This window comes from Lagopus muta, chromosome 7, assembly GCF_023343835.1.
Source record: "Lagopus muta isolate bLagMut1 chromosome 7, bLagMut1 primary, whole genome shotgun sequence".
In the NCBI taxonomy this organism is placed as follows: Eukaryota; Metazoa; Chordata; class Aves; order Galliformes; family Phasianidae; genus Lagopus; species Lagopus muta.
Window position 1 is genome coordinate 24,756,322 of NC_064439.1, and position 27,599 is coordinate 24,783,920.

At 40.2% G+C, this 27,599-nt stretch overlaps 1 protein-coding gene across 5 annotated transcripts in view; it reads left to right on the forward strand.

The window, feature by feature from the left end:
- The first annotated feature begins 2,764 nt into the window (after positions 1–2,764).
- Positions 2,765–27,599, forward strand: part of GLCCI1 (glucocorticoid induced 1) — a 50,761-nt gene continuing 25,926 nt past the window's right edge. For 3 of the 5 annotated variants that reach the window (XM_048951840.1, XM_048951841.1, XM_048951839.1), the window contains exons 1-2: positions 2,765–3,690; positions 20,026–20,177. In XM_048951840.1, the coding sequence (XP_048807797.1) occupies positions 3,255–3,690; positions 20,026–20,177 (588 nt within the window). In that variant the 5' untranslated portion in view covers positions 2,765–3,254. The remainder of the gene's footprint in view (positions 3,691–20,025; positions 20,178–27,599) is intronic. The other 2 variants (XM_048951837.1, XM_048951838.1) reach the window with 2 other exon arrangements.

Below are 27,599 nucleotides of genomic sequence, written 5' to 3' on the forward strand. Positions count from 1 at the left end.
GGAGCTCAGTTTTTGCTCCACTCTCCCTGTCATACCTTCCCCTGATTGTTACAAAGCAATGGTTTTCCCTGAGGGAAGTACTCTGAAACCTATATCAAACGCTTAATGGAAAATATCAGCACTTGGCACCTCACTTAAAAATAAGGAAGAACATATCCTTCATCTTCTTTGGCCTAGATGTGACAAACATTTCCTGGGAGAAAGGTGCGATGCTGTTTTACTATGTATGCTAATTCCAGCTAAGGTGGTGACAAAAAGGAAAATAACTTGTGGGGGGCAATGTCTACTCTGTGTAGCTGTTGGTGGGTTTGGCAAATTTGGCTGGGAGTGCCCCCAGCAGACCAGCCTTTGAAGGCTGTGTTCACTTGGACTGTAAGGTCACAGTGTAGATCTTGGTGTCTGGAAAGGAAGAAATACTGATATTTTACAGTGCTCTGTCCAATCATTGTGGGAAGGAGTAATTTTTGTTCTTGTTCATGTGAGTTTTTCTTTTGTCATAGATTTAGTTTGTCTTTATGCATCAGTTCTTCCTGTTCTTCTGTGTTCTATTTGTTTTGATGAGGAAGGACGTAATGGAATTATGATGAGGGGCCTGGAGCATCTCCCTTATGAGGAAAGCCTGAGAGACTTGAGACTATTCAGCCCGTAGAAGCCTGAGAGGGGATCTTATCAATGCTTATAAATATCTAAAGGGCACGTATCAAATGGATGGAGCCAGGCACTTTCAATGGTGCCAAGTGACGGGACAGTGGGCACAAACTGGAACACAGGAAGTTCCATCTGATCATGAGAAGAACTTCTTTGAGGGTGACAGAGCACTGAAACAGGCTGCCCAGAGAGGCTGTGGGGTCTGCTTCTCTGGAGATACTCAAAACCAACCTGCACACTTTCCTTTGCTACCTTCTCTAGGGAACGTGCTTCAGCAGGACAGTCTCCAGAGGTCCCTTCCAACCTTAAAGATTCTGTAATTCTGTGATTTGCAGGAGTTGTGGAATAGTGTCTAAATACCATATAAATTTTAAAGTCTTTCGCTAGTTCCTCTTTGCCTTAATCTGATGTAACTGAGCACTGTTAATAACTGCAGTGTATTAATCATTGCCCTACACAGACAAAGATGTGCCTTTTCTCAGATGATCCTAAATGGTTTTTAGTCTCTACAAGACATTACTGTATCAGCAGTGTTATCTGACAAAACTAAAAACATAGGAAAGTGTGCTTACTATTTAAAATACTCCAGGACTAGCGTGAGCAGACTACTACTACTACAGAATGGCTTCTACAGCGAGTTTGATGCCAGTGCAGTGAAGTAGAAAAAACAAACTAGATGGACTTCATAAGCTGTGATTAAGCACAGTGCTAAATCCTCGGGGAAAAAAAGTCTCTATAATGCAGTTATAGAAGCAAATTTGGCTCATGTTCCCAGAAGAAAAGACTGGACTAATGGAAAAATATACGGTTGCTGACTTTTCTTAAAATTAATTTATACAAGTGGCTCTGCTGCCTGAGCACACGTTCATGTGGACGTGAGGTGTATTATTCCTACCCTTTTTGTAACATAACCGTGGTGACTGCATCACATGATGCTAGTGCAAACAAAGTCACATTAACAGCCCATGAATAGATGCATTTTCCTAGAATACGGTTTCTCATTGGGACTATCCACTAGTTCCTGGGCTAGCAGAGGATAAGGATAGGTACAGACAGCTTTGGCAGTATAGGGTAAGGGTAAGAACCTTCACAGCAGTAGAAGATAATTGTGTTTATCATATAACTGGAAAAGGTACAAAGGATATAGTTAATTCTGTGAGACTACTGCTTCGTTACTGTATCAAACAATAAGAACATAGCTTTTAAACATTACCCATTCTATTTCTATCTCTTCTCTATGTCTTTTTTGCTTTTAAAACCTGCATTTTGAATCTGAGAAGCCAGCACATCGAGCTGACTTCCCCCAAGAAGGAAGACTTGCTCCTTTATTCCTCTTACGTCAACCTACTCACATTAAATTCAACGTAAACTGCTCTTGATGGATTCGACTCATCTCTCTAATCTTATAGCCATCTGATTTCTAACTATTAAGTTACACGCCTCTTTTCTTTCTGTCCCACTCCCTTGTGTTACCAATTCATCTAGTGGGAGCTCTTTCTCCCACAACGTTGCTTAATGCCACTGCAAAACTTTATTTCCTCCTTGACTTTTTCCGAAAAGCATTTTTTGACATAAGTTAAAAAAAAAATAAATCTCATCAGTTTCATAGAAATCTATACGCGGTGACGATTCTATGTTGAATTAAAATTTGAAGATCTTCTGGCGAAAAGAAAACCTTTGCACGCGCCTGATGGTCACACACGATTGGTGTGGGCGTGCTGGAGGCCATCTTTACAGCCACCTCACACCTCGCGGGGCGGCAGAGACGGAAAGAGCTTCGCAAAGGGCAGAGCGCCCCTTGCTCCGACTGAAAAGCCGAACAGATGGGCCTAGAGAACCCCTCCGTCCACCAACCGCCCTCTGGACCCCTCCGCATGGCCACCTCTTCCCACCCGCCCCACAGAGGGCCCGCCCCGCCTCCTCGCAGGGCCCGCCTCCCTCAGCGCTGCCACATCCCATTTCCCGCATCCCGCCCCCTCTCCGTAACGCCCCGCCCCCCTCTGCACATCGCCGCTTTTCGATTGGCTCAGAGCGGAGAGTGAAGGCAGCGCTGAGCAATAGAGTCAGCGCTGGCGCGGCGGCGCTGCCCAAGGGGCGTGCGTGCTGCCCGCCCCTACCCGTCGCGGCCGGGTGTCGGGTCTGCGCGCTGCCATTCGGCGGTGGGTCGGCGCGGGCGGCGGATGGTGCCGGCGGCGGCTCTCGGTCGCTGGCGGGGGACGGAAGCTGGAGCCGGCCGCGAACGCCTCTCCTTCCCCCGGCCCTCCCGTTCCACCTTCTCCGCGCGCTCTCGTCGCGCCCCGCCGCCGTCTGCTGTGAGCCGGCGGCGCCGTACGATGTGAGCGGTCGCGGGACTCGGCAGCGCCCCCGGTGCCCACGACGCTGGGGCGGGCAGCGATGGCCGGAGCCCGGCGTGGGAGCAGCCGCCGATAAGAAGCGCCGGGGGCAGCCGGGCGGCGGCGCGGAGACTCCCCGGGGCCGGGAAGCGCCGCTCCCGCCCCGCCCCCTCCCCTCCTCCCCCGCGGCTGGTGCATGCGGGGCGCCGGGGGCAGCGCTTGGGTCCTTCCCCCGCCGAAGAGCGTGAGCCGCTCGAGGCCGCACCCCCCACCATGTCCTCGTCGTCCAGCTCCTCGCAGACCCCCCCGTCCCACCACCAGCCTCCACCGCAGAGGATGAGGCGCGGCGCCGCCGGGTCCCCCACCGCTGGTGGCGGCACGACCGGGGGCCCCAGCAACGGGGGCGGCGCAGCGGGGAGCAGCCGCTTGCTGCAGCCCATCCGAGCCACCGTCCCCTACCAGCTCCTGCGGGGCAACCAGCACAGCCCGACCCGCTCTCCCTCCGCCTCGGTGGGCAGCAACACCGGGCCGGGAGGGGGGCGAGGCGGCAGCCCGCCGCCCCCCAGCGCCACGCCGCCGTTGTCGGCGGGAGGCGGCGCGGCCGAGGCGGGCAGGGTGAAGGGCCGGCAGCGGCGCTCGCCGGACAGCGGCGGCAGCAGGAGGAGCAGCTCACCTGAGAGACGCAGCCCCGGCTCCCCCGTGTACAGAGGTAACGCACCGAGAAGGACGAAGCCCGCTTCTCGCCCCAGGGTCGGGGGGGGTACCTTCGGTTCGCCCTTAACGTCCGCCCCCCGGGGAGAAGGCAGAGAACGCGCCTCACGCCGCTAGGGTCTGTCCCCTCGAGGCCGTCCCCTGGAGAGGGGATGGGGGTTGGTTGGTTGGAGGTGCCGGAGCTAATCCTTGCTGCAGGTGTAACGCTGCGTGCGGGCTGCTGCTGCCGGTGGGTCCGAGCTGTGCCAACCGAGTTGCTGAATGTGTGTTGAAACCAAACGTCCAGCGCTCTGCCCTTCTGCACGGCTCTGTTTCTCAAGTATTTCCTTTTATTTAGCCTTCTCTTAAAATAAGGGTTAAAATCACGTAATGTTTTCAAATACGGGCTCCGCGGTAATTAGGAAATTCCCATATTGAAGCGCTTAAAAGCAAATAACACCGGTCTGTCTGTCTCGTTATACCGAATACTGTATCTTGGAGGCTGTGGGAGCCCCAGCCCTGTAGCCCGAATGGGCCTGTCGAAGTTTAAAATGTTGAACTGGCTGGTAGTAATTGCGACTTAACCTGTGTCAGGTTGTCTGCTGATGTGCTGAACGCGTTAAAGTGGCAGTGGCCATCTTACCTCCCCCCGCCAGTCCCTCGGTAGCTGAATGAGGCTGCACTGAGCAGCCCCGCTGCGCTATCGGGTATCGCGCATCGCCTCTTCTTGGCTCAGCACCCCCCGCTTCTGCTCTCCCTTCCTCCAGCCTAGCTGCCTGCCCTTTCTGTGGCAAACTGCGGTCTGTAGTGGTTGCCGACGTGTTTTGTAGCTGTGGGTTCTGTTATCTTCTCGCCAGCCCTCCCCCCTTTCAGCCTTAAATGTGTAGTAAATCCCTACAATCCGTAGTAGTTGTAACGGAGGCAGAACAACGTGACCGGGGATGGTCGTAAGGCATGGGCAGCGTTTTGCGAAGGAGCAAGATGTCAGTGCCACCTGTGTGCGGAGTTAATCTGCAGCGTAGTGTCTGCGCTTAGGCAGATGGCCGAATTTGTTGTTAACATTGAAACAGAAATACTTTGTAACTTCTGCATGAATGCATGATCTTCCTGTGAAGTTTTTGCACGCTTCAAGATGGAGCTGCTCTTCAGTGCTGTTGCTTCATTCAAGCTCTAAATAAGATTTTCAAGATCATATTTTCCCTACTGCATGAAGCTCTAAATGTACATTTCCTTTCCTCCCCCCCCCCTTTCAATGCTTAGAAAGTGCTAATAGGAAACAAAACAAAACCAAAAAATGCAGTGCACATGGATACTGCTAACACTGAAGCTGATGATGAATGCTGTAAATAATTACGAGAACCTGGTGCAAAACATTGTAGCGGTGCAGTGTGTGAAGGTCTGCACTCACTGTGTGTTGAGGAGAGAGGAACGTGGACAGTTACGTGCAAGCAAGGAAAAACACTGCAAAGCTGTGAAGCATTTCATTATTACACATGGATTTTTTTTGTCTGAGGGGAAATCTTAATTTTAGAAAGTGGTTTTAATCTTCATCTGTGGGCTATTTTGCCCTTAATAAATTGGGCTATAAACTACTGCTGAATGACTTTTCTGTCATTAAACTTGTTGCAGCTTGCCTCTTGGTGAGCCATGCTAGCAGCACACACAACCTGATGCGGTGAGAGCGCAGCGTAGGAAATCATAGATGGTCCATCAAGAAATCCACTCTGCAATCTGTATGTGCTGTGAGGAATTTGGATCCCCTCTCCTCCAGGTCTAGCCAGCTGCTGCTGCAGAAGCTGACATCCTCCAGCAAACCCTGAATGAATGAATGAATGAAAACAATGTGATCACCCTAATAATGACCGCGGTCGCACACGTCATCGGCTTTATTTTTACAGAAATACAAGCACCATTTTCTAGCGGGTTAGGACAGCAAGGTACACTATTTCTTCAGTCTTCCAAATTAAAAAAGAATACTGTCCTCCTTCAACCCCCCCCTAATTTAGAGCCGTTTTACACAATTTGGAATATTGCTGTGGGCCTTTGTTCCCCTGCTTATTCCCATCATTCTAATGCATGATGTCTAGATTGTGAGAATGATGCTTGCAGTGTGTACAGTGGTAGTACTATGTAGAAAACTGGTGAACTGAAGGAGTGCTGCAGTAATAATGGAGGGCTTGAAAAGATGCCTGTTTTCAAACACAGGCCATCTTGCTGCAGCTTGTTAAACAATGTGCTACTCCAGCTTTTTATAGTTGTGATCAGTGTTCAGGTCTTGGGGAAGCTACTTGGTTAAGGGTTGTTTTTTTTTTTTTTTGGTCAATTTTTAAAAACATTTCCACTGCTGTACAGTGTAAGCATAGGCTGTAGGTATAATCCTGTTGTTTTTCTCACCAGTGTGAGAGATCTGTTTGTCTTTGGCTCTGCAGTCTGATTTAGACTGTTCCACAAACGTGCTTGTGCTGCAGGCTGCTTGTGGTTCTGATGGATAAATGTTTTTCTCTTCTGAAGACACCTGCTCCTTCCCTACCTCATGCCAGCCTGTCTTGAACTGGATATGTCCTATTTTGTTGTAAATATTTTGGTGATTTGTCAGAGGTTGATGTTTTTTTTTTTGCAAATGATCTATGAAAACAATCCAGCTTTGAGCCTCTACAGGTCAGTGCAACTTCCATTGCAGGCATTGACATCACTACTGCTTCATGAATGAAAGCAGCACGCTGCCTCTGCTCCTATCATCATGTTCCCTTTTCTTCCTTCCTAAAATGCCACATATGTTTTTGTTCTGTAGCAAAATATTGTGTTTATTTGGTATTTTCTTTAAGCAAATGTCAGGATTTTGTAGTTCTTAGGAAATGGTTGCTGCCAGTATTGGATTAGTGTTGTTCATGAATGATGAGAAATCATGAATGCTATATGCTAATTTCAAGATGCTAAAGCAGCAGGAAAAAGGGCAAAAAACTTACAATGCCATAGGATGAACCTGCAGTGTGTGAGTCTATTCCTTCCCTTTAAAACAACAACAACAACAAAAAAAACAAACACCTTGTTATTCCTTTCTCATAGACATTTATAGCCTGTATTCATATTTTAGAGCTGGCAATTTAAAAAGTGGTTGAATATGACAACATATGGTTTCCTTAGAGGGAATCTATGTACTTATCTGGTGGCGTAAATGTAAGAGCAGCAAGAATGAAGCTGTATGCTTTATGACAAAGGACAACTCAATAATAAGGCAAAAAAAGAAAAGCCCTTTTTGAGATGATCAAAGTGTATTTCTTGTAAACACGTAGTCCTAGTTGCAAGCTGTATTCATACCTGGATAAAATCTGTAGGTTCTGATGTTATGGAAAGCAGTTTGTGTAAATCTAAGGGAGTGTGTTTCCTGTGTAGTTTGTCTTTTACATGGTGTGTGATGTTTCGCATACAAGGAATGCATAAGTGATTTCTATACGGTTTGATCTCAATATTGTTTTCATCAAATGCTTTGATTTATTTAGTGGTAACCATGGTGATACATGAGAAAAATACTGACACAAAATACTTTAATGTACTCAGCTTACACAGCTTATACTAAACTGTTTTTCCGTAGGAGATTTTTAAAGCAGAGGTTAGTTTTAAGAATGTATGAAAAATACTTTAATTACTTTGGCTGTTAAGGGTTCTTAATATCTTTTACTTATCAAAATAGCTCCTGAGCAGTTGTCAGCATTAAAAAAGATGTATATATGCAGAGCAACTGCATAACCCAGGTCTTAGTAACAAGTATGTGGATCAGCTGTTATGCTAGCAGGTAAGACTATTGGACTGAGGAACAGGACAGGCAGTATTGCTGATCTGTAGACTTGTAAGGGATGTCAGTGTTTAAAAATAAAAAATTCAGACTTCAAAAGCCAGAGCTGTTTTGATATCCTGGATTAAAGCCATCCAATGTTTTGGCATTGTAAGCATTTATACTGGAGATCAAGATGATCTTTCCTTTATTTCTAACAAATGTAGGTAAGGAAGTAATTTTTGTGATGCTTCCTATTTTCTGATGCCTGAATAATAGCAGTGTTCCCATAATTGAATGGCCAAAGCAGTTTTGCTCCAGATTTGGCCTTCTCTCTTCCCAAAATAACTCTTGCTGAAATATAAGATGGTGATATAGAAGACAATAGTTAAATTCAAACCAGTTGTTTTAAAGTTGAAGAATTCTATTGTTACATGTTCTAATATCATCACTTCAAATAAGAATAGTTATTAGATGTCCTCGAGCATAAGACAGAGTAGCTATTTGTGTTTCAGGTTAAGATAGCTGCAAGAAAGAAAAAATGGGGAAGTGTTTTCTTCATTGAACTTACATGCTACTGTAGCAAGGCATTATTTATTAAGAACTTTCCCCCCACACAAATGAACTTTGAAGAGGCATATATATATATATATATATATATATATATATATATATATATATATATATATATATGACACTTAATTCTTATTCTTTGGGAATAAGCAAATATTAGTGCCTGTAACTGCAATTTCCATTAGCATAGTAAGCCTGTGGCTAATAGGAAAAGTTGGTTACTGAAAATCACTGTTCCCATTTTTTGTCCTTTTCTTTCCCAGGAAGGTAGTGGGGAAGTGGAGACTGTCAGGTAGTGTGGATCAAAAGAATCTATGGTAGAACCATGAGGATGTCACTGGTGTTTGCTAAATATGGACTTGCAGATGAGTTGTTGAGCTTTGCTGTACTGCTAAAATTGATAACAGAGAGATAGTTACTTTGAAATGGAATTCATATGGGTACTTCAGGTATAGTCATGGGAGAGAAAAGTAACTGATGCAGTAATTTTGAAATCTTTGTTCAGCTCAAACTTGAAAGAAATAGCTGTAACAATGTGAGACTTATTGGAAATGAAATATGCTTCTTGTTGCTTCAGTTGGTTAATATTAAATTTTTTTTATGGTACTTTATCAATCGAGTAATTATTTTCATCAGAAGACGGTTATAGTTTTCCTTCATAGTGAAAAATGAAAGATCCTATTGAAGCCAGTTGGCCATGTCCTGTGTAGAGAAAAGCATTGTCAACACTTGATGCAATAGCTGGTTTTCCCTGGACTTAGCATACATTCAACAAAATGAATATACTAGAGTTTAATGTGTTGAGTAGCATTTTTTTTAAAGTACCTTTTCTTGGTGAAAAAAAGGCCGTATCGTGAAGATACGTAACTGGAAAATTGGCCTCTAGACTTGAGATAGTTAATTCTCTTAATGATGATCATTTTGTTTTAATGTTAATATTTAAATGCGTCAAGTTTACTTTCTTTCAACACTGTCTCCAATGTAATCCTATAGTGCACTAACAATGGCCCAGGGCATTTTTAGGCAAGTATTATAAAATAGTATTTGTAGCTCATCATTAGAAATACTACATCCACAGCAACTCACGGACCCAAGATTATTCCTTCCTTCTTTTTCTCAGCATTTTCATGAGAGATTACAGTGAAGGAACATGAATGTACATAATCCTTTATATGCTATATACTTCTCTCTAAAAATTAGTTTGGTTTTCAATTGTGCTTTTTTTCCTTAATGACGTGACTGAAGTTCACCACTGGCTTGGTTTATTTTACCAGTTGTATTATTTTTGAATCAGGAATTGAATTTTCTAGCTTGAAAATGGCTAACAGGTACTGGGAGGTATCACAGTTTGACACTTCTGCAGTATGGGCATCACATGAAGTATCATGGTAGTATATAATGTTAATCCTTCTGAATAGCAAGTCAGTCTCCTTTTCTGAAGCTGGGGTCCCATCCATGAATTACTTGTTCATGGTTGAAACTGAAATACATGCTCTCTTGGGAGTCTGTTCCTTCTCTACCTGTTATGCAAGTATGATGTTGAGATCAGAACTTTTCTCTTACGCCATGAGGGTCCAAACTTTTGGCTTGATTGAGCTGCAGTGAGTGAGGAGGAATTGTCCTGGTCTGTATATAAAATACATAGTTGATGTATACAAGAAAGAATACTTTAAAAAAAAATATTTTCTATTAAGGCATTAAATAAAAAGGTAAGAAATCCATAAAACTAGTGGGATAGTTGATATTTTTGTGAAGCTTATGCAACAGTCTGGTTTGATGGAAGTGGTTGCATTTCTTCATGAGTTCTCAAGGTGCTTGCCAGGGATTCTTGACCCAATAGTACAATAGTACTCTTCCTGTGCTTCATATGTGAAAGTAGTTGTTCACACCTAGTGGTGATGTGAATAAGGGGTGATTGTAAAGTGGGGAGTATTTTTCTCTGTTAAGATAGGTCTTATAGAAGTCTAACAAAGAGTCGTAATCAAATTTGTCTTTTGGTTAAATGTCTGATTGCAGCTCTGTACATTCAGTTTGAAAATTTGCAGATAATGTATTTGTCCATTGAAAATGGAGTTGGAAATATACGAAAGCATTGATGTTTTCTGACAATCTTGAAACCTGTTCTCAGATTTGATCCTCAGCATGCCACCTTCACCTGCCCTACTCAATTGGTATCTGCACTGCTGCTTATTAGCCACAACCGAGTCTTACCGAAATACTGATTGTCACATTTTAAAAACAGATTAACTTTCTTGGGATGGAAAAAAACTAGATGTGTCTTTACTCCAGCACTAGCTGTTTTCCACACAATTTGTAAATAGGGATTAACCAAACCTATTAGTCTTGGTTTGATGGAGGATGGTTGTGGTTAAGTTTTCATTTTTTATGTTAGTAGATCTCTTAAGTGGCTTTTGTATCAGATATTGCTGCTTTGGAGGCAATAGGTGCTTCCTAGTAGCTCATAAACTGTTACAAGTTTGAGTTTTGAAACTTTAATGACAGATTTTTCTTAAATATTGTATTGGTTAGATCTTATTTAGTGTTGCATGTGCCCTAAAGTCTTATTTCTTCTTTAGGAAGAGTGTTTTTCATTTTTCTCAGTAAAGATAGCAGTTCTGTCATGATTTTCTACTTATCTGAAGCCTACCATAGGATTGTCCTCACTGTCTTCTACAATGGTTCCAATTTAGACTGTACTTCAGGTGTCCTGTTCCTTGAACTCTATAAGTCACCTGTTTGAACAAGGGTGGCTTCATCCTTCTTTCCCACATTCTCACACCAGGCATTGAGTAAGGAGATTAGTTGTAGGTATATTGCTGAATGTAGTAACATGTAGTAACACTCCTTGCTTGGCTGATCATTATGAAGTTGCTGGCATTCTTACTATGAACTTGAAAATCATTTCACCAGCTACATAGACTTAACACTTTAAGTATAAGTCTGTTTTTTGAAATTGTTTTCAGTCATGGTAACCACTTCATTGAGAAATGATTAAATTATTTTGCCTTAGTCCATGGACAGTGTACCGACGCATTTTCAGGATAATACCAACAGGGTATTTTGAGTGTATTGGGTTGTGTGTGGCTGTGTAGTTCTTGTGCAGATAAACAGAGTCTTCCTAATAATATGGCAATGGCACTTGATATGAGAAAGTACAGTATGGACTTTATCTATCATGTGAGGCTTGGTATAGCAGGAGTACACTGTGCTCTTGCTTGGTGGTTCTGGTTCAGCAGGTGGTCCCTAGTCAACTCTGTTGATTCAGTGCTGGTCTACAGAAACTTGCCTATAATTGCAAACCTTGCTTCCAAATATGACATTGAAACCTGTTACGGCTGTTTGTGAGTAGTGTGAGTGCAGACATAAATGCCTGAGTCTGTGAACGTACAGGTTCTGGGGCAGTGGTACAACTGCTTTCCATTTTATAACCCATATTGGATCAGAAATGTTGCTTTAACATCTTGCACTTTGTTGCCAGAATTCAGACACCAAGACGAGGTGCCAGTGAGTGACTCTGCAAGAGCTGTGTGGGTATGTGCTATAGTCTCAGACACACTGCTTCCAAGCATGATGGCAGAGCTCAGCTGATGGTTTTTCTTTTTTTTTTTTTTTTTTGAGTCTGAAGTGCTGGGAATTATGTTGCATAGCCTTTTGGATTTTGCAGTGTTGAATGTATACCTTTGTATCCAGTGTGTCAGATATCATCCAGAGTCTTTCTGTTATGTAGGATATCATAACTTTGTTTTTTGAGCAGTGGGGAGCTTGACTTGTTCACTGAAGATTAAATCTAGACTTAAACTGAGTGTCCTGGAGCAGACTTTGAACAGAGACTCTAAAAATATCAGCTAACTGCTTAAGAATGCAGAATAAAACTTTGGTTTACACAGAAGTTGGAAAGCTGCCAGGTTATGGAAGAAGTGGATTTGGGCATTACTATAGAAACAGAAGAATTTGTAATTTCAAACCAAGTTGTGTACTGAAGGATGCAGTCCTTGGATTGTTTGTAATGCTCATTTTAAGATGGTTGTGTACATCTACTGTAATTACTTCTAGGGAGGGAATTAGCCTATTAGGATTGTTCTGTGTAGTCTTGTGGTTTTATTTAGTGGTTTTTGTTATGTTTTATGTAGAGTTGGAGGAAGTGGAGAGAGCTTTTCCAAAAATGATTAAAACAAAAGCCTCTAAGATAGTACTTATGGAGTCTGACAGCTCAGAACATGGGTGAACAGAACCAGCGGATACACTGGTGCTGTTTGTACTGTAGATGTTAGATGTTAGTTTTTTACTGCTAGACCTTCTTCAGTTGTTCAAATTTACATGCATATACAGCAAAACAAAATCCTGCAAAAAGTAAATGATGTATAAGGCTGGAGTAAAGTTTCAGATTACCAAAGGAAATAGTTTGATAAATCCCGCTGAACGTGGTTGCTCTGAATGTGGAGAGAATCTGATTTAATGAAAAATATTAAACATAGTGGAATCTTTAAAACATCAGTAAAAGTCGAGGAGCTGATCTGATGGCATGGACATTCGTCTGAAAAATGCTGATAGGAGTTTGTGGAGAACCTGAAAGAAACAGGAAGGAACTCGAGGTAACACGTCGCTTTGCTGATCAAAATCTTAACTGAGGATAGTTAAAACCCAAACAGAATTGTCTGCACTTAAAGACCAAATCTGGAAACTGTAGTTGAAGCTATTCTGTAGCAAGAGAAAAAAGAGATGAATGATGATCCACAGTTGGCTTATTGGAACTGTGTATTTGGAATTAGAAATTACCTCAGTTTTGATGCAGGTTATAGGGTTTAATCAAATCAATTAAGTGGTTTCTTTTAGAACGTTCTAGAAAAGCTTGCTCAGGCTTTTATATTTTACCTGTGACTTTATAAAGCAGTGTATTTGAATAGGAAGTGGTATTATTTGTATAGATGTGAGAAGAGCCGATATATAGTTGTATTTTTAAATTGTGGAAAATATGAAGTCCAGTTGTAAATTACTGAGATCCACTGGTCTGAATTCTGCTTTATGTCCAACATCAGAGCAAATTCCGAGGGATAGTGGAAAGCAGTGAGAAACACTGAAGTGCAAAATGATTTTTCCAAACTGTGTTGTGCTCACCCTGTAGTTTTTGTAGGAGAAATTATTTTCTGCACAGGAAATAGATCTTAATCTGCTTAGGCAAATTTCAGAGCTAGGGTGATGAAACCGTAGATGAGTTTTGAGAGATTTAATTAGCACGCAGGTTAGGCAGCAAAAGTTGAAGGACCCTGGGAATCAAAATAACAGAAATGTGAATAACAGAAATGTGAGATTTGAAAGTCTAAAATGTGCGTTTATGTATGTGAGGTAACATTTGATTTCCCCTTTGTGGTGTTGGAAAATGCTGGAGGGTGGAGTTGGGTGATGGTGGGATCTCTGGCTGCCAGCATGAAGCGACTGAAGAAGTACTGGGCACAGGTTGAGTCTTGCAGAGTGAGCAACCTGCTGAGACACTGTCTGAGGTGCTGCACGTGTTTTGGAGCTCCATGCATTAGTCTGGTTTTACTTTTCTATTTCTCAGTACTTTTTAAAAGGAAAATATTATTCTTGCTTAATATAAATATCTCTAGCTAGGAAAGTGCTTTCTGCCTGTGGTCAGTGGTGATGAGGATGATAAGTGATAACAGTTTCATGGATTTCCATTGTGGTAATATCACAATGGTGATAAATGCCTTTTAGCTTTTTACAGTGCTTGTTTTTTCAACTCAGAATACCGTCTGGCTGCATTTTGAAAGAAATTGGAATTAAACATATACAAAACCCTCACCTTTCCAAAACATTTCATTAAATTAACTACTAGGAAAAAAAAATCCCCTCAGAATAATCCAGTTTATTCAACAAGGGTTGTATTATCTTCAGTTTCTGAATTAATGCCATATGTTTATAATTTCATTCAAGATTTTAATTTTTAGTACACCAGAAGTAGAAATAACAGCTTCAGTGCTCTCTTTTTTTTTTTTTTTTGGCTCCCAGTAGTTTACTTCTCAATATTGGATACATTTATCGTTAGCTGATCTAAATTAACTAAAATGAAGAAAATATTCTCCCTTTACCTGCAGAAGTGACCAGTGGCTAGTGGTTTTGTTCTTTCTTAGTGTTTAGCTACTGAGCTCTACTCAATTTTGCTTTCTCTTCCAACAGTAGGGATATGTTTGAAATAGCATCATTTAATAAAATCAGGTAAGTTTAGGTCTTTGTGTAGTATTTACATCTGAAACAATCTTAAAAATGCTTTCTAAAAATCTGGAACATATAAAAATAAGGATTTTAATTTACTTTTCCGTGTCCTATTAGAATGCAAATGCATAGGTTACATCTGTTGAACAAAGCGGGCTTTTGTGGTCTTAAATGCTTAGTCAGTTTTTAGAAGTCCTATACATGGCAGCTTTAATCTTTGTGAGAATAACTTGGCTTTAGAGGGCTAAAACTTTCTTCCTTTGTTTACTCTTCTTACTCAGATTCAAGCTTTCTTTCTATGCTTTATCTCTAGGGATAATATTGATTTTTAAGTAGTTTTGCTCTGAACGGAATCTGACTTAGGAAAAATACATGTAAGTCACGTTTTGTTTGACCTGTAGGTAGGTGCAGTAGGGACATGAGGCAGAAACTGCATCCCAGCACTGTGCTTTCCTGTGCAAACATATGGAAGGAGTTGTATGGTATTGAGGTGTCATGCATAAAGCCTTGGTGATGGGGAGGTGCTTTGACCTACGTGTTGGATTCAGTGACTGATCAGAACATGAATTACCTTGGCTAGGCTCCTTCATCATGGCTGTAAAAGATAACTCAAATAGTTGTTTCCAAATAGTCTTATCGTGGGTGTTTGTCTACAATTTTCCTTTGAAAGGACGAGCTATTTTTGTTTGTTTCTTCATTATGAGCTACTTCTTATATTGATATACTTGCTGTTTCATGCAGTTCAGTTTGAATTCTCCTAAACCTCGTGATGCACAAAAGACATTGACTTAACTGCTGAGCTGTGAAATGCTGTATGTGGAAGAAGGGTTCCATAATTTTTACATCTTCTGAAAAATCCATGATGTAGAAAGCACATTGCTCATGGACCTGGATCTCTGTGACCTCCTGTCTGACATGGCCATACTTACTCACACTTTATGTCACAGCTTCCTCTGTCAGCTTGGCCCTTGAGCTGCTGGATTATTTTGAATGGCAGGTATGAGACCTGTGGACTGCATTCAATTTGGTTGTTGGAGACTGGGGTAGGTCATGATGCTGTTCTGTACCTCCTTTTTTTGGTCAGTTTGAATGATGAGAAGAAACTGGAGTTAATTGTATCTGTCTGTTTAGAGCAGTCATTTCATAATGTCATCTCCACTCGTTTTTAGTCATCTAGTCTCTGTTTCTAAAAATGGAAACTTCAAAACAGTCAAATCAAAAATACAATGTGGTGTGCGTAATACAGATAGGGAGCTGAAATTATGGTATTGTTTCTAATGGATCAGAGTAGCTTGAAATGACTCTTGTCATATTCCCTTAGAAGCAAAACGCCGTAGTGCATTTTGAATGTTTAAAAAAAACTTAACTGTTGCTTTGTTTTAAGCTGTTAAAGTGATCAAACTGATTAATTTTAAATTAAACAGAGGAATACTGTAATAATGCAAAAATCATATTTTATGCATTCCAGTTGCATACTAGGGTGTTTTTTGAGTTGCTACATAAAATCCTATTTCTGGCTATTTTGAATGAACCACATGTGGTAAACAGCGTGCCCATAGTTGTTCTGCACCTCTCTGAGCTGCTAATACCGTAGGTCAGCAAGTCTGCAGATTTGTTCAGGAACAAGTCTGTCAGTCATTGGCAACTGGGAAATGTCTTTTGAGCTTATAGATCTATCCTGTGGAGTAAAATTTCTGGGTACCCCAAATCTCTCACTAATCCTCCTCTTGAGAGATTTTTGGCTCCAGTTACAAGAGAAAAGCCTTCCTGAGAATGAAGATAAAATGATGGTGGTTTTTTTTTTTTTTTTTTTTGAGCAGCTTCCTAATCCCTGTTATTGTCTTTTCCCCTCACAATGCCAGTAGAGACAAATTCTGAAAATAAATACACATTGGTTTGCCCATCTACCTGCATAATCAGAATGGGAAGTGCCATTGATTGTATGTTAGGAGTCAGTACGGTATCAGTATATACTCAAATAACCAAACAGCAAGCTGAAAAAAAGCTAACCAGCACGCTCAAAGGCCATTGCTCCTCTTCTATCTGAAAGTCTACTTCGGTATTACTCAATAGATCAGTTTGAAATAAAGGAAGAAAAAAAATGTGGAAAAGGTGTAGCAGAAGAGGGGGATTTAGAGCAGAAATGTTTTGAGTAGTCATGAGTAATAGTAGCTACTGTCATCACATGACCTGAGTGTTGGGCTGCCATTCTCAGTAGTTAGTGTGGGTCACCATTCCTATTTCCATTTCTAGGTTACAGTTTCTATTCCTGTGCTGTGTTCCTGTGTACTTCATTATTTAAAAAGTGCCAAACACAGGCATTTCTGAATTACTGATATTGCCAATTGCTGTAAACTTGTCGTCTTCAGTAGGAATGTCCCAGATCATTCTCCTTTGTGTTATGGTTTCTGGTGTAAACATCTCCTTCTAGCCAGACTAATAGCACTTTAACTTTGGGGCTTTTGAAAGAAGTGCATCACATCACTGCAAGTGAGTCAAGAGTCTTGCAGGCCTCATGTGTTGAGTGTATGTGGACAAAATTCTGTGGAAGTTAGTATTGATTTCCTAGGTAAAATCTTGCCAATGAGTCTCACACTTGGAACTCGTTTCATTAGTAGCCCTGAAGTTCCAAGCAATCCAATATAGCTCATTTCACAAATGTATGCAAGAACTTCTTTATGGTGAGGGTGACGGAGCACTGGAACAGGCTGCACAGGCGGGTTGTGGAGTCTCCTTCTCTGGAGATGTTCAAGTCTCCCCTGGATGCCTACCTGTGCGACCTACTGTAGGGAACCTGCTTTGGCAGGGGGGTTGGTCTTGATGATATTTAGAGGTCTCTTCCAACCCCTACAATTCTGTGATTCTGTGATGGTGAACCAGCAGGTTCTGTAGAGCATCAGTAACTAAACCAAAGAGACAAAAACATATGAAACTGTCACATCTGTACTGTGGAAATCTGTAGTGTTATTTCTTGGTATCGTAACTAGGCTGGTCATTGAAGTTACAGATGAGCTTTGAAGAAAAGATCAGCCTTTTGGTGGAAGACTTTTGCAGTCAGGTGACATTGGTAATGAGGTGACAGTACTTCTGGTTTTAGGGATGAATGAGTTTTAATTCATGTTTTTCATTCTACTTGAGAGGGATCTATCATCTGAGAAGTTCTCAAGATAATTTTAATGTTTTGGAGCTGGGTATATCCATGCCAAGATGTGAGTGGAAGAGCTTTGGCCAAATTTGAAGCTGTCTGCTAGATACTGAAAGAGACGTGGGAAGAAAAGATGCTGATAAGTGAGCTTTGGATTTAGCTGAAGCAGTTTTCAGGATGGTACTGATACTAGCTTTCAGTCTTGCTCCTTTTCTGCAGGTAATTTGCTTTATTGCGTGCATGGCAGAGCATGTTATTTAAGCCAAAACAGGCTGTGATCATGGCTTGAGATTATGTGCAGGTTAGCTGCCTCTGCATTGGGGAGGGAGGCAAACTCTTCATTTTAGAGCAATGGCAGACGGTTTTATTTGAACCCTACATCCTTTTTGAAAGAACTGTCGTGTGTTAGTTGTACTGAGTTACATTTTGCTGGCAGAGAAGTGAAAACCTTTTTTCAGTCGTTCTAGGTGATATAGTTAGAGTTCTTTTGGCTGTCGATGCAGCATGCAGAGCCATAATTTCACGCAGCTTGTGTTAGCTGATTCCTGCTGGGAGGTATGATCACTCAGAATTTTACCAGCTGTAGTATTCAAGTGGGCCCTTGTGTCATTTTATGTAAAATCATTTATTGCAAGAAAGGTCTAGCAAAAGCCCTTAAATACATACCATTAAAACTTGTGGCTTATTTTACAAAATGCATGAGGTATTTTGCCTTCCTATAAGCGTATGTCTTGCTTTTGTTATTTATAGCTTACTTTTTCAAGTAATGTGATACTGAAGTACTGTATTCCTAAGATTATTTGTTCTGGAGGCAGTGCAGAGCTCTTTTTGAGATGAAGCATCTCACATCACTGGAAAAGAAAACAAAATTGTTCTGACTTCCTCCTATTGTAGTGAAATCCGTTCATACACTGAGTGCTGTTAGATGTGGTATAGTCTGAAATGTGAGCAATTTTTGAAACTTGTGAATATTGCTCAAACTTCCCTCAGTGCTCAAGGCAGTTAATAGAACACAGCACTGCTGCAGCCCTGTTGTTCCTCCTGGCTCCCCTGTGGCTGTTTCTGCCCCATGTGTTCTATCATCTCTTCCTCTAATGGTGAAAACTATGTATTTCACTTTTTTTTGCATAGGTTTTAATTTTCTTTGTATTTACCTCAGTTTATCACTGTCCTATGGGTTCATGCATCTCCTTGTGCCATCACAAGGTGTATATAGAAGGAGCAGACAGCACTTGAGTTGGCATTACATTAGTGGTAGCTTTGTTTTATTGGTTTATGCAGCTGAGGAACTGTGTCCTCAGTTTATTTCCTGTCATTCAATAAATACTGAGTAGGTGCTTAAAAGACTTGGACTTTCATTTGCTTAGCTTTAGGGCTTTACAAAGTGTCCTGCAATTCACTTCCAAGGTTGCCATGGAAAAAAATGGTAGCTTTTGGTGATGCTACTTTCTGTTCCTTTTGTAATGAAATTCTGTGGGCTCCCAATGTAAGGTTTACTGTTGCCTTTCCTCTGGCTGTAGGGCAAGGCATAGACCTCAGTTAATGCTCTGATTGTACTTGTTTTTGAGCTGATACTTTCTTGTATTAGTGCAAACCATACCCTAATCATTGTGTTAATGCTATGTAAAGCATTGGTGATGGAGTCTGCCTTTTGACACCTAAGCAGTCTAACAAGAGAAAATGCATTTGAAGATCCTTGACCTTAAAAAAGTGTACAAGCAAGTGTTGTCAAGTTTTGAGCAGCAAACAGGATTTTGATGGGTCAGATCATTGCATAGCATGTGACTGCTTTGAAAGTAATTTCACTTGCAAACCTCCTTTGGTGGGAGTGAGCAAGATAGACAGTAGCTGTAATGTAGGGCTTAGACTGGCTTATGTAAAGTCTAGAAAATGAGTATATGAAGTAATTTTGCCTAAAGGACGAAACAAGATGATCCAGAGAGCTTGCCATAAAATTCTGACGTGGGAAGGAACAATCTAATGAATCACTGTACTTTTTGCTTTACAAATGAAATGTAGAAGTGTTCCATGATCTAAGTGTACAGGGAGAGGAATACAAGACTGTAGGCACTGTGATGAGTGAAGGCAAACGTAGTAGCTGCTTTGACCTGAGCGATGTCAGGGCAAAATACAACCACGGGCTTCTAGCTTGCTTAGGCCTGTTTGAGATATTGTAAACAATATGGGATGCAGTGCATGAAAACAAGAAATCCGGTGTGTGTCTTTTGAGAATCATCCTTCTTGTCACGGTTTGTATTTTAGTGTTAGTGCAGCTAAGCAAGCTGACTCGAATAAGTAAAAGCCTGAACTGATACTTTGTTATGCTTTCTTATTCAAGACCTCTGGCTTTCCTGAATTGCATCACCACCATTTGTTTATTTTCTTAGGTGAAAATGAATCGCACAGGTAGACTTGTTCTTAGCTGGTACAAACTCGTGGTGGTGTTTTTTGTAACTAAGTTTTACCTTCTGTATTTTTTTCCTCCTTTGTCTGATGTTATCTGCATTGATGTAATGGCATTCTTCTTGGCTTAGCATTTAGACAAATGCTTCTGATATGTTCTTGCCATTGTCTGTCATAGCTAGCTTTTAACATTTCATGTCCAATGTAGCCTGACTTTCTTTTGTTAATTTTGTTCTGGTTTTCCACAGTGGACAGGCCAAAATCCCAGCAAATCAGAACTTCTGGTACCATAAGGCGAACTTCTTCTTTGGACACAATTACAGGACCTTACCTCACAGGACAGTGGCCACGTGATCCGCACGTACACTACCCTTCATGTATGAAAGATAAATCTACTCAGGTAAAAACATAAAGCAACACAGCGGAGACGTTTCATGTAATTGATATCTTTCTGGTAATGCTTTTTTCACTTGATCTGGAATCTTAGCACAATTTTGTACCAAAGGAGTGTAGATTCACTTAATTTTATTATAAAGCCCTCTAAATAGGGTTCAGTAGTGTTGTCCTTATCAATGTGAGTTCAGTAACATGCTACACAACTGATGGTTAATATTGTTATGCATTTAGTGGACAGTGCTGTTGGGAAGAGTTACCTCTTGAAGCTGGACTTCAGAGTGAGTCTTACACAAACTATGTGGAAAGAAGGAAAAGGAAAGGGAAAAACTACTGAGGCTCTGTATGTCCCAGTACTCCTGGATCCTTCTCAGGGCTCTGTCCTTAGTAGGATCTGCTAGCAGTTGGGCTGCTGTGGCATTTATAATGTTCCATCACTCTTTGGCTGAAAGTTAAATATTCTTGCTTGCCCAGCTTCTGGTCACATTGGCCTTGTTGTCCAGAATGTTCGTCACCATCAAGCAAGTTAAAAAATAATTCTGAAAACTCAAATCTGTAATGAAGAAGTCATGCATTTTTTTCATAGCATTGCTGGGGTACGAAGCAAGTTTTCTCAATTTCAGTATTCTAAACTAAACTGATGAAAAATAGAAGGAACTATGTCTTTGATTGTATTTCTAATTTAAGGGCCATGTACTCACAGTTATGCCAATTGTCTGTGCTGTGATTCTGGTCCATTGTTACCAGTGGTGTCCTGTATAGAAGTATCAATATTTTCCTATCATCTTAACTTCTGTGTGTAACTCTGTTAAATCACTAAGACTTTTCTTCATGGAAGCATATGTTGTAGCAATGCATGTAATATCTTTAAAATATCAAAGATTTTTTTGGTCATAACTTCACCTGTAGATGTACAGTTTTTCATTAATCTTCTGTTTCCAGTGATTTGCCACACATTTATTGCCTGTGCTGGCTCTGTTGCTTGTATTGCAACATTTCATTGTTGCAAATGCAACATCTCTTTTAAATTATTCTAGGTTTTAGTGTTCCATGTAATACTGACCAGTTAGAATGTGTAAATGATTTTTCACATATTTTTAATGTGCTGTTATGCAATGCAAGAAGCCCTCTAATGGGGAAAGGATAAGGGCAGAAAGCTCAGGGGGAAAAAGTCTGTGTGAGTTCTCTAAATGTTATGTTACCTGTGTAGGCTGTGGAGAGCTATTAGCCTAACTAATAGCCTCGCTGGTATGTAGCTTTAATATGATCCAGAAGTCCTGTCTAATGAATTTGGGAATCAAATGAGTAAAATTTGTTCAAAGAAGCTTAGGATTTACAGAAACCTGTTGTGTGGCTCTTCAAAAAAATCATTTGTTCAAATTCTGCTCATTCCTCTTGAAAACAAGCAGACATTTTTAACAGAGAAGAATAAGCAGCCATCTTCGCAGTCATGAAGGATCTAAATACAAAGCTGTTAATTCTGGGTTTGCTTATGAAGTACTTGAATTTCACAATGCTGTATCTTGAAGGTCTTTTTTTAACCATAATTTCTGTCCAGGAAAATTTCTGTAGCGTGCTTTGTAGTTGCTAGATTTCTTATCCCCTTTCATGCTAGTATACCCAAATCAAACTTTACAAGTACTTTTATTAATGAAATATTTGGCATATTTAAGGTTTTCCAAACAAACCTTTTCACTACTTACAGAAAATAGAAATAAACTTGTTCTAAAAATACTTGAGCTCCATGCATTTGGCAGTAAAATTACTTTCCTAGCAAGCTGAAAATAAATGTTGAGGTTATTCGACCTACTGGCTGCCACCTTTGGTCTCCTTCAGAAGCAAAGCTTAGTGAGGGTCAAAAAATATTTTGCCTTTACAGCATAATCAAATGAAACAGAGGAAAGGCAGTACTATGGTTTCTACAAGGTGAAGGATTACTTCAAAGGAATTAACATGGGGAAATTTGCTTGGTTTGGATTTGTATGGGTGTCATCTTATTCAAATTATACGTAAATAAAACCAAAGCAATTAGCAGTTTTTAAGCTGGGTTGGGAAAGTGTGTATTTAACTACTGAGGAGTGCACAGACACAAAATGGAATGAGCATAGAGATTGGCACAGCAGCTTCCAAGCTTTTGTAGGTAAAATGTTCAGTGGGAAGGCTTTTAAAGGAAACTACTGAGTTATATTCTGATTTTGTTTTTGACTGAACGCTACGTGGTTTGAAGCCTATCTAGTTTCAAGAACCAAGGATGAGTTCCTAGTTCTTGATAGAATGTATGCATGACAAATTAACACCCTGCTCTTTGCATGAGTACCAGCACGGGTACTTTCAGCACATTGTGTTTCTTGGATAAGAAACAGTTCAGAGCAAGGGAGTCCATATAGTTTTCAGTAGCTGAAAATAATTACAGTTGGTAGTTCATCAGAGTGGAGGATGGTAAGAAACGATAAAAAGATAATGAAAATCAATAAAATTAATTTTTTGTACGTGTTTTTATTGGAAAATAAATTATCTCATTTTACTTTTACCGATCTCAGAAACAGTACTTCCAGTACAACTTAGGTTGCAGGTGGAATAATGATTTCTCATTCAAGGGTACTTATTTTCCCTAATGTTTCATTAATTTTTAGATCTAGATTTTGTGCAGTTCTGATGAAGATGGTGATTATTCCTTAGAATTCATGTAGTTAAAAATCATAATAATAAAAAGGTGATATTCTGGTCATTGTTGGTTAGGTGAGTCTTACTATAAGTTCTTTGAATCTGCACAGTGCTAATGAATAAAATGTCTCTCTTTAAAATTAAACCAGTATTATAAAAAGTTTTCAGTAACATTGTATTACTTAAACAGAGAAATAGAGCTCTGTGTTTTGTTTTCATTTCTGTTCCTTTTTGGAGAATAGTAACTATAGTTCATTAAGTGTTTTGAGAGAAAGCACTGAAGAGGAGTGAAGCTGTTTCATTTGCTTTTGGAAAAATATCTGACAGCTTCACGTATGGCGATAACAAATTCTGCATCTCAGTTCTTCATGCATTTGTGTAGGTGTTTGTGCATATGCATGCAGCTAGCTGATCTTCAAGGAGCGGCGTGTTTTGGGTAATGAAAGATAAATATTTTGTTTAGTACAGTTTTAGATATTTCAGAAATGGAGGTAAACTTACTGCTATACTGTGTTATTATACACACTGACATACCTTATATATCCTTGTGTACCCTTCCCAAATTCCTCTGCTTTTCTGCCTCCTTCTCCTTTTCAGTAAAGTTTGAGTTTTCAATTAAGAGAATTTAAAATTCAACTGGCTTCCTTCTGTGTTTCTTCTGTCTGGTCGGAAACACTGACTGAGCAATTTTATATACTTCTTTGTGCTATACATGTAACAATTTCTGCCAGCTTTGAGCAATAATTCTATGTTGAAATGGTTATGCCTAACCTCAGAATCATCAGAAACAGTTGGATAATCATCATAGTTTATTAATGTAATTACTTGGCAGTAGCTAAATCGTTGAAAGCATTTTTTATAAAATGAAAAAGAGAGATTTGGGATAAAAATATTTTCAATGACATCAGCATCATATATTGCCAATTAAAATGAATCTATCTAATCTTTCTTGATCTGAATAACAACAACAAAAAAACAAAACAAAACAAAAAAAACCAACCAAATGTCCAAGTGGTATTTGAATCAGTGATTCCTCCTCCATTTTAACTGGATTCCAAGATGCTTGGATATGCCTTTTTTCATTGTATATGGCAATTATGTATTATACAAACAGCAAAGAAGAGAGTTTGCAAAATGCATTTCAGGATTTTTGTTGAGCTGTTCTCTAATCTAAAGAATAATGCAGAGTTAAGCTGAAATGCTTGGCTAAAATATTTTTTCTACTTCCATGTAGATTCAATACTTTTCCTTAATCACCTGCATGATGTTTTGTTCCCTTTTGAGTAGATTTAATTCTGTTGCTTAAAAACTGACATAATAAACAAGGAGATTGAAGCTTTTTAAATGGAATATTAGTTAACAGGATTGTTTTTTTTTTTTTTTTTTTTTTTAACTTTTGAGGGAGGTATCAAGGAGAAAGAGGTGCATGCTGTACAACTACAAGTTTACCATTCTGACTGGTCTTAACCTCTCAGATGTTTAAGAGGAGTCACCTATAATCAAGTCAGTTTCTAACTCCTTAGGGCATTTCTTGTTGTCAATTTCTGAAGGTCATTTGAATGCTCTAGAAACATGTGAAGGCTGATCAGACTGTCTAGTGCTGTTGTTGCATTTTTTTTTAAATGAAAAAGTTCTTCAGAAACATTATCAACTCCATAGTAAAACAGACTCGTGTTCTCAATCTTTGCACCTATCCCACAAAACTAGTTCTTCTGGGATGCAAGCTAGATATTGTAATTAGAATGAAGGGCTGGCTATAAAGTGTGAGATTGTTATTTCAGTCTTATATTTAGGTAGGTTGGTACGTTGTTCCAATCTAAGTGAAGTAAAATGTATATAGATGTATATCTCTGATATAGATGGAAAAGCAAGGCAGAATTACTGAAGGCTTTGCAAGAAATGCTAATCTCTGCAAGGCTGGATGAGTTAGAACAGTGGTAATTGTGATTTACGTTAAAACTGAGAAGAGCAACCAGATGTGGTGTTTGCAGCTCACCCTGTCCTGTGCAAATGCTTTGTGTCAGCTGAGATCAGGACCTTCGCATTTCAAAATATCAGCCATCCTCCTCTTGAAGTTGAATCATGAGTTATTTAAGCCTTTCCAGGTTCTCATCCTAAAATGTTTTGAACCTTAGTTTCTTCTCATAAAATTGTAGGAAATAATCCTGGTTCGCTCATGCTTAATACAATAAATTTGTTTCAGCTTTGAAGTGGTGTTGCCAGCTTCACAGGTGTTACTGGTGACCTCTGTTACTTTGTTTCTGACTTGAGATGAAGCAGCTAACTCTGGTTTTGCTTTCTGTGATGCAGAAATTTACCTTCAGATACCATTTTTTCAAAATGTTTAACATGTGAGGAGTGCACTTTGCAGTGGCTTCAGATGAAGACTTATGTGAATAAGATTGTTGTGTAGAAGCTGTAAATAAAGATGGGAAAACAGCTTTCACAAAATGTGGCTTTGTCAGGGGTGCAGTACAACTTGTTCTTATTTCTGTTGTATTAGAATATGAATCTTTTTTTGAGAAGTTTTTCTTGAATATAAGGATTTGGGATTATAAAGCCCATGTTTTTCTTCATTTAGTGTGGGTTATGTTAGAAGCAGAAATGTATAGCTTTTAAAGAAGAGTCCAGCTTGCTATGATACTCTAGCAACTGCTTAGGTTTATTTTTAACTCTTTTTTTTCCAGCTGATAATAAATAGCACATTAGTACAATACTGCCTGAGTTTACAGTATGATATGAGAGTATCATACTGTTTTATAATTCTGCAAAGAAAAGTGATGGACGTGATCTATCTCTATCCTGGTATTCATACGTATATTTTGAAAGGTTGTGACTTGCCTCAATTTACCAGAGGTTGAAAGCAAATGTGTAATCCTTGACTCCAGGGATAATATTAAACTGGAAGAGTGTCAAAGCATAGTTTGAGGACATACAAAATCTAGTGCTGATTGAATGGATTTTACATATTTGTTATTCTGATCTCATTAAGTCAACTGCAATGCAGGTATTCATCTCTGTCTTTTCTAGCAGTACCAGTACTGTTGATGAAATTCTTCGAAATGCTGCTACTAGTTCTTGTTTTTCCTATTTGGATCAATATCTATGCTTAAAAAATGCAAGCTCTCACTACATTCCTTGGTTTGTTCTGTCTATTTCTGTTTGAGTAACTCAGACTTTTTAGATACTCATTGTCTTTTCTATTCTATTTATTATGCTGTTGTTGAAAGGCTATGAGCTTGTAGTGATGCCTGCCATGTCCTCCTGCCCTAAAGGAAAATATTTAAGCACTTTGTTTTGGAGTTATTCATCAAACTGTGGAGTAATGTGATGTTCAGAAAGCATCACTGGAATGTTAATTTCATGGAATCATTAAGGCTGGAAAAGAGCTCTAAGATCATTTAGTCTGACCATCAACCCATCACCACCATGCCCGCTAAACCCATGTCTGTCAGTGCCACGTCTACATGTTTCTTGAAAACTTCCAGGGATGGTGATTCTTCCACCTCCCTGAGCAGCCTATTCCATTGCCTTGTCACTCTTCCTGAGAAGCAGTTTTTTTCTGATACCCAAATTGAACCTCCCCTGCCACAACTAAAGGCCAGTAGATCTCCTATCACTAGTTTGCCTGGGAGAAGAGTCTGACAAACCCACCTCGCTATGACATCCTTTCAGGCAGTTGTGGAGAGTGACAAGTTCTCCCCAGAGCCTCCTTTTCTCCAGACTAAACAATCACAATTTTCTTATCCTCTTTGAAGACTTACGTTCAAACCTTTTGCCAGTTTTGTTGCCCTTATTTGGGTATGCTCCAGGGCTTTGATGTCTGTCTCATAGTGAGAGGCCCAAAACTGAATACAGCCATTTCGAAAGCCCACGGTTAGAAGTTCCATTAAAATACAGAACAAGTAAATGTAGGTAACACTTGCATGGAACTGGGCACTTCTAGGAGGAGAAAAAAAAAAAAAAAAAAAAAAAAAAGAGTTTATAGAATCTTAGAATGGCTTTGAAGGTGGACTCACCTGCCATAGTTAGGGTTGCTGTCCAATAGATTAGCCTTCCCAGAGCCCCCAGTATCTCTGGCTTTGAATGCCTCCAGGGATGGGGCAGTCATAGCTTCTCTGAACAACCTGTTCCAGTGCCTCACCTCCATCTGAGTGAAAAATTTTTCCCAAAAATCTGATATGAATCTCTCTTCTTTTAAAGCCTTTCTTTTTTATCCTATCACTATCAGATTATGTCTGTAAGCAGTACTCCATGTGTGGCCTCATGAGGTCAGGGTAAGGAGTAAAATTACTGCTCTTGCTCTGTTAGCTGCTCCTGTTTTGGAGCCGCCTAGGATATAATTGGTCTTCTGTATTCGAAGTGCATACTGGTGGCTCATGTCAAGCTTTTCATCCACCAGAACCTCACGTTCTCTGCAGAGCTCCTCAAAGGGTGTTCTCCCAGTCTGTACACATCTGGGATTGCTGTGACCCAAGTGCAACACCTCATGCTTGGCCTTGTTGAATCTCATTGAGTAGGGGAGTGCCTACTTCTCAGACTTGTCCAGATCCCAGTGGATATCATCCCTTTCTTCTTTTGTTTCAACTGCACTGCTTGGGTCTGATGTTGTTGCTGGGGTTACACTTGATTCTTTCTGTCTCCATTATTGATAAAGGTACTGAACAGAACCAGTAATACAATGGACCCCCTGAGGGGCACTTCTTGTGACCAGCCTCCACACGGATGTAGAGCTGTCAAGCACAACAGCTGTGACCTTCCAACC